General features: G+C 37.2%; 1 protein-coding gene across 1 annotated transcript in view; it reads right to left on the bottom strand.

Annotated features, from left to right (window-relative positions):
- Positions 1-8,279, bottom strand: part of LOC106872296 (zonadhesin) — a 79,108-nt gene that overhangs the window by 5,726 nt on the left and 65,103 nt on the right. The window contains exons 38-40 of the mRNA XM_014919235.2: positions 4,442-4,632; positions 2,123-2,306; positions 887-1,117 (exon numbers count right to left, since the gene is read on the bottom strand). Coding sequence (XP_014774721.2) covers positions 887-1,117; positions 2,123-2,306; positions 4,442-4,632 — 606 coding nt within the window. The remainder of the gene's footprint in view (positions 1-886; positions 1,118-2,122; positions 2,307-4,441; positions 4,633-8,279) is intronic.

Raw genomic sequence — 8,279 nt, 5'->3', positions numbered from 1 at the left:
TATATATATATATATATATATATATATTAGAAAAAATAATAATCAGGTACTCAGATGTCTGGATGATTGTATATTTACAGATTTTTATTCATATGTCATGTTTTATAAATTAGCGCTTTCACCTAGTCTTGTAGAGTTTTCAAATTTATATATATATGAAATGGCTGTGGCGGTCCAGCAGAGTCAAACAGAAATCAAAGGGGTCCATAGGGGAAAAATGGTTAGGAAACACTGCTCTAAAGCGAGAAATTTTCTCCATGGCAAAATACAGTGAAAGGCTTTCGAATAACGCATAAAACGCTGTAATTTGCACTTACATAGCATGGACTGCTGAGCACATTTTATGAATATGAAACTACCATGCACACATAAAAAACAAAAAATGGTTAAGATATCTTCTTAGTATATAACGGTGGTAAGTTTTACATCATCTGAAAAGACATTAGTTGAACTATTAGTCCTCTTGCATTCTGGGGATTATCGGAGCGTTTGAGTGACATTAGACCTCAACAAACGCCCTTAAATTAAATGTATCTATCTGGGCCACGATCGTGGCCTTTTAACCTGTGCCTGAAGGCCACAATCGTGGCCCGTCGTGCTTTATGTGTTATAGCTCAAACTCAAGTTTGTATTTACGTATACACATCGCTGCTGAACGCGCTGTTACTCCGTAGTTTTCCACAACGTTTTATGAATTTCTTTGTAACTCAATTCTTCCTTTATAACTTTTGTTTAACGCTTTTGAAATATGAATAAATTTTACCGCTTTCACGCATATAATGATGAAGTGCTTAGTGGAAACAAAAACAAACGAATTTATTGACAACCCCAATAATATTGTTGTATAAAATATACAGTCAAAAAGAAAATGCCTGTGTTTTTTTACCTTTAAGTTGATAATAATCTTTTGCTGGACAATCAGTACGATTTAAAGGTTTTTCTGCTGCAGTTGTTCGGAAGAGTTCACATATTTCTTTCTCGTTATCGTAGTTAGCGGACTTACATCGATCATGCTGGAGACATGTCTGAAGACACAAGTTAGGATGTGAAGTGGAATACGAGTAATAGGAATCCCTATTTAACCATGCTAATTGGACTCGAATAAATTTACCCAGTCCTGAAAAAGAAATAGTTGATTATTTGGAAATTAGTTACGAACCCACAAGTTTGGGAACTGGAGCGAGAAATAGACGAGTATTTGAGCGGTACTTAATTTATTAATCTCACTCTATTCCAATGGAATTAAAATTTAAAATGCAAAGAGACATAACCGACTACTTTTTCTTTCTAATTTTGACACAAGTCCAGCAATTTTCAGAGGCGGAGGGAAAGCTGATTACATTGGCCTCGGTGCTCAACTGGTACTTATTTCATCGTTCCGAAAGTCGACCTCGGCGGAATTTGAACTCAGAACGTAAAGAGTTGGAAGAAATGCCGCTAAGCATTTTGTCCAGCTCGCTACCTACTGCGAAACATTTTTTCGTTTTGCACCGATACCGGTGTTCTACTGATTTTGAAAATCTATTTGTTCTAAAATTAATGTAATTAATCATAATATTAATTCTAATTAAGCGTAACACCAAGATGTTTGAAAGACAGGCTGGTTGTTGAATTCATCGACCTCAGTACTTGGTTGGTAGTTTATTGTATCGACACTCCAGAAAATGAAAAGCAAAGCTGACCTTCTCGCCTCTTACCTATCCTTGTTTTGTTTACATATATACATAGATATGTACACACATACACGTACACTCATATATAATTATATGTATACGTTCACACACACACATTCGTACATGTACGTAAGAGTGTATGCATTAGTACGTGTGAGTATATGTAATATTTTGCTCATTTTAAGACGGCGAGCTGGCAGAATCGTTAGCACGGCGGCAAAATACTTATCGGTATCTCGCCAGTCTTTACGTTCTGAGTTCAAATTCCGCCGAGGTCGACTTTGCCTTTCCTCCTTTCGGTGTCGATAAATTAAGTACCAGTTGCGGACTGGGGTCGATCTAATCGACTGGCCCCCTCCCCAAAAATTTTGGGCCTTGTGCCTACAGTAGAAAGGAATATTTCAAAAGAATATTTTGCTCTTTTTGTCATTCTGTATTTATGAACTTACCTAGCTTTTCACACTTTCCTTTGTACAGTGTATAGTCTTTGCTGCATATGCAACCATATTCACCATCTTTCAAAGAACAATGTTTATTTAAAGAACAACCAGGTATTTGAATACTTTTCATTGCACCTCCTTGGTGACATACAGTCTTTGTAAGACAATCATGCGAATAGATCTCTTCGTCCAGCTAGAAGAAAATAGTAAAATTATGATATACATACATAAATACACACACACACACACACGCGCGCAGAGTCACACACATTTATATAAAAACTTTGAATAATGTTACAACGTTAATGAAAATAATGCATAGAGCGCGGAAGCAAGCAAAGCTATATACGAACGGGGTGCTGAGCTGTTCTTGACTGTAAGGGTATCGTGAAAGGCCTGGCTGGAGGCCCAACTTTCCGAGTTCTTTTGCAAGGATTAGAAAAACCGAAGGACCGCTGCAATAAGTGCGTGAATCTGAGAGGGGAACATGTTGGATAGAATTATGATTAACTGATCCTCCTGCAGTTTTTTTTTTACCCAAAGCCAGGAACTTTTCAGTACCATCCCGTATGTTTCTTAGAAGTAAGGGGCATTAGTAAGTAAGAGGCATTAGAAGTAAGAGGCGACGAGCTGGCAGACACGTTAGCATGCCGGGCGAAATGCTTAGCGGTATTTCGTCTGCCACTGCGTTCTGAGTTCAAATTCCGCCGAGGTCGACTTTGCCTTTCATCCTTTCGGGGTCGATAAATTAAGTACCAGTTAGGCACTGGGGTCGATATAATCGACTTAATCCGTTTGTCTGTCCTTGTTTGTCCCCTCTGTGTGTAGCCCCTTGTGGGCAGTAAAGAAATAAGAAATAAGAGGCATTAGATAACGTAAGACATGATGACTAGTGTAAGATTACGCATGTGGGAATGGAGGCTAACAGACTGTGGTATTTCTGCAGTTACTCTATCTGCAGTTACTCTATCCAGATTACAAGTTCAGGTTTACACCGGTAATTATTGGGGACCTGGGATATGTAACAGACTGCCTAAATACCAATCTTGAGAAATTAGGCTTCTCAAAACCAGAATGGAGAAAGCTAATTCGAAGACTACAGAACCAATCCATCACTGGAAGCGTAAAAATCTATAAAAGTTTGCAGAAGTTTATCATTTAAACATATATGAGCATGTCTATATATGTAACTATATGCATGAGAATACATGCATAAAACACACAAGCCTGTACATACATACATACATACATACATATAAACAAAAAGACCCTGTTGTTGATGTTGAAATTCCAATGAAGGTACCTTGAATTTAGGCTAGAAACCGGTTCTTTCTCTATTGGCAAGAAATCTTGAAATAACGATATAATGATATGCATACATACAGTGCAAAAGAAACTGACGCGGATTCCCCAAATCTAATCTATAAGTGGCACAGTGAAGATTTATAAGACATTCCAAAAATTCTTCATCTGAGATTCTTATGTGAATAGATCCGCACACTTGAGTGTCTGTGTCGGTAGTTCAACCAACACACCAACTCCAAACACCTGGAACTCTCTTAGCTAAAACCCGTCTTATTATTCTGTTAGCGATCGGCTTCAACTCTCTCGAGAAAAACTTATATAAACCTCAAAGAAAAATGATACATACATACATACATACATACATACATATACATATGCATACGTACATACATAAGTACGTGCATACGTACAGAGCAAAAGAAACTGAGGCAGAATCTCCAAATCCATCTCTTAGCGGCACAATGAAGATTTGTAAGATATTCCAAAAATTCTCCATGTGCGATTCTTATGTAAATAGATGTCCACATTTGAGTGTATGGATTGACAGCTCAACCAATACATCAACTCAACCACTTATTTACAAACACCAGGACCTTTCTAAACTCAAAAAGTCTTATCGCTCTGTTAGCGACCGGCTCGAACTCTCAAGAACTTAAATAGTACTCAAATAAAAATTATACCTACATACATTGAACCAACCAGCCAACCAACCAACCAACCAGCTAAATTTTTATCGACTCTCATTATATGGAAATATATCTTTTACTTTGACACAATTTTAAACTTAATAATATGAGAATTTTCACAAAGTCAATACAAATATCAATAGAAATTGAGAATCTATACATTTTGATTTCATTTTAGGATAAAATTCCTCGATATACACTCTCACTTAAGAAATGTTCTGACATGAAATTAAAATCCTACTTTATATTCATAAATCTAAAAATATATCTTATCTGAAACTACACTTCTTACTATATACTGAGGAAATATTATTAAAATAAAATATATTCATCTTACAGTCATATAGAAATTTGCCTTCAAACAACCACACTCTGATTCGGGAATACACTCTTCTCCACTGAGAATAAATCCAGGTTTGCACACACAGCCTTCGGTGTAAGTATTGCAGTTAGGTGATTTATCAGTACAAGATGGTTGACAAGTTAACACTTTGGTCTTGTATTCTTGGTTGTTGGGACAAAATTGGGCTTGAATACAGAAAAAAATAATGTTGAATATAAATAATGCTGATTGCAATTTTAAAAAAATTGATACATAATTTTCAAAAGTTCCATCCATCCATCCGTCCATCCTTCCATCCAAACATCCACCCATCCATCCATCCATCCCCGCCTATGACCCTTTCTGCTCAAAGAGAGGGTCGTCGCGTAGACAACCAGGTGTCTCTTGCATTGAGTCCTATCTGGAGTAACCGTTACTACACTTTCCGACTGGATTTCCAAGTGTGAGCAACTAAAACTATGGATATTATCCAACCACCACGTTTTTCTGGTCTACTCCTAGGTTTGCTGCTGGTTGACTCAGTTTGAAGACTCAATCTTGGGATTCTTTCCTGTGACATTTTAATCCCTTGTCCTCAGTACTGGAGCTGTACCTCTCAATGCGGAGAAGTAGAGGCTCGACTTGGAGAGATTCCTTGATCTCCGAGCCTCGCAAACAGTCGAGTCACTTTTACTCCAGCTACCACTTGGAAGACCTTAAGTTTCGCTGCTTGTATTCGCGGTCATTCTCTTTCGGTCAGTATCCAATACTCATGACCATAGGTGATGGTAGGCACGAAAACGGATTGAAGACAGCAAAATTGAATAACGATCTTTAAAGCGTTTATAGTCTTTTTCTCCTATCACATTGTTAGGATTATGAGTCCGTTAAAATGAGAGTTGAATGTTAATGAACAGATAACGAGAGAAAATGTTTTGCAACATGTTAATGTGTGTAGAAATGTCTTTGTGGTTTAGAAGGTCGCAAAATTGCAATTCCGTTAAAGGCACCAGAACGACGAAAAAACGTTAAAGCTAGACTGGCCTATATATAGAGAAGATATCTAAAAATAAAATAAACATCATAAATCTACCGACATCGGTGCAAAGAATTATTTCCATTCTCTAGAAATCAGCAGCCTTTATTTGTAAAATATGGGCAGCTGATCTCAAAAGCTGGAAATCATTATAAAAATAAGGTTTATGTATATCGTTATTTTTCATTTGTTTTGGTCATTGGATGTAGCCATGCCTGGACACCACCATGAAAGCTTTGATCGAACGAATCGACCCCAGTACGTAGTTTTTAAGTGTGGTACTTATTCTCTGGGATCTTTTTTTTTTTTTGTTAGCTGTTTTGCAAACAACTTACGCATACCGGAAGCTAGCAAGTGTCTGGGGTCACCAGGAGAGAATGCGCGTCGTTTCGGGGCCTACCTCTCGACAGCATCAATGCGCACCGGCTCCCCTCACTGATATGAGGCCCCGCTTGCTAGATCAGCTGGTTATCAAATAAAGCTCAATAATTATCTAGCCATCGCTCATCGTCTCTTTTTAACCAAATCCAGAGACTAGCCTTTTCCACTGTAGTTTGGATATCGGTCATGGTGGTATTTACTTTACGATGTATCGCAAAACTATGGGGACACAAAAGAATCAATACCAGTTGTTAAGTGGTTGTAGGGGGACAAATACAAACATACAGATATACGTACTTATGTGTGCGTGTGTATACTTACATACACACACACACACATATTTATACGTATATATATATATGCAAAGCGTTAAATTGATGTTTGTTTTTATTTTGCGTCATTAGACTGAGGCCAAGCTGGTGCACTGCCTTGTCAAATAAATAAACTCCAGTATTTAATTTTTCAGCCTGGTACTTATGTCTAACCGCTATGTTACAGGCAAGTAAATAAACCAATACTGGTTGTGAAGCATGTGGGGACAAACACAAACACAAGGAAACACACGCACGCACGCACGCACACACACACACACACACACATGCACACGTATTTGTATATATGCAAAATTGATGTTTGTTTAACATTTTACCATTTATACCGGTCATATGTGGCCCGAATGTTCTACCACCCTTATGTTAAAACTAAATCAGATCCAACGTTTCACACCTATCTGAGAATATCATTCTTGAAATAAGCAATCGCATCATCAGAATCTTGAAGCAATGGGATAATCCATGATGAACTCAAAAGAATATAAATAAACATGTATCACATTTGACAGAATAATCTGAATGCTTGCTAAGGCAGCGAGCTGGCAGAAACTTTAGCACGCCAGGCGAAATGCATAGCGGTATTTCGCGCGTCTTTATGTTCTGAGTTCAAATTTCGCCGAGATCGACTTTGCCTTTCATCCTTTTGGGTCGATAAATTGAGTACCAGTTACGCACTGGCGTCGATGCAATCGACTTAATCCCTTTGTTTGTCCTTTTTTGTCCCCTCTATGTTTAGCCCCTTGTGGACAGTAAAGAAACAAGAAACGTTAGCCCGCCGAGCGAAATGCTCAGCGGTATTTCGTGTGTCTTTATGTTCTGAGTTAAAATTCCGCCGAGATCGACTTTGCCTTTCATCCTTTCTGGGTCGATAAATTAAGTACCAGTTACGTACTGGGATCGAGCTGATCGACTGCCTCTGCCCCAAAATTTCTGGCCTTGTGCCTAGAGTAGAAATGAATAATCTGAGTGCTAAAGGTTTCACAGATAAGATTAATCTCTATACAATTATTACTACATTCCTACAGATTTTTCAAATCACAATCATTTGATTAGGTGCAAGCTCGCTGTGTAGCCTCGTGGTTTCATATTCAGTCTCACTGCGTGACACTTTGGACAAGTGTCTCCTATTATAGCCCCGGGTCTATCTGTGGCTTGGGGGTGAATTTGGTAGACAGAAACTATGTGCAAGCGCGCGCGCAGACGCGTGTGTAAATGTATGTGAGTGTGTGTGTCTTTGTGATTGTGTTTGTTCCCCTCCAACCACTTGGTAACAAGGGGTTCGTTTGTTTACATCCCTATAATTCAGCAGTTTGTTCAAAAGAGATAGAATAAGTACGAGACTTTTAAAAATAAGTACAGCGGTCAATTTGTTTGATACGGTGCCCCAGCATGGCCGCTATCCAATGACTGAAATAAATTTTAAAAAAAAGTAAAGGAATAAACCATGTGTTAAATTGTCTGCATAAAATCCCTCTCTATGTTTATACACTTATGAATATACTTCTACTTTTTATCACAAACTAATGATTATATTATGATTATATTTTTTTTTACTGAATCACAGCTTTATATAATTCTTTTTATTGTCTTTGCATCATCCACATAAATTTTTCTGGATTTAACAAACAATTATTCATGTGTTACTTCACCGACATTTCTCAGTTTCAAACCGGATATTATTTATATATACAATACCAGCATTTGGATCAGTTAATAGTTTATGTAATTGAATATATTTCATGTAATGACGAAACAAAATATCCCTTTTACTCGGAATCTGTCTATCAATTGATTTATATGTCTCTTTCTCTTTTTGTGTTTATTTTTCTCTAAATTTATCTATGATACATCTTAAAATACATGCGTATAATCGGGCGTGTCCGAAATAGCATTTCCTTTATACCCACATATGTACAAATATGCATTCATACGCAAATACATTTATACATAGGGGTATTCAAACTCACCTACATACACATGTGCATGTGTGTATATACATACATACATACATACATACATACACACACACACACACACACACACATATATATATATATATATATATATATATATATACATACATACATACATACATACATACATA

Source organism: Octopus bimaculoides, chromosome 3, assembly GCF_001194135.2.
Source record: "Octopus bimaculoides isolate UCB-OBI-ISO-001 chromosome 3, ASM119413v2, whole genome shotgun sequence".
Lineage (NCBI taxonomy): Eukaryota > Metazoa > Mollusca > Cephalopoda > Octopoda > Octopodidae > Octopus > Octopus bimaculoides.
Note: the sequence above shows the minus strand (reverse complement) of the source record. Positions and strands in the feature narration are given on the sequence as shown.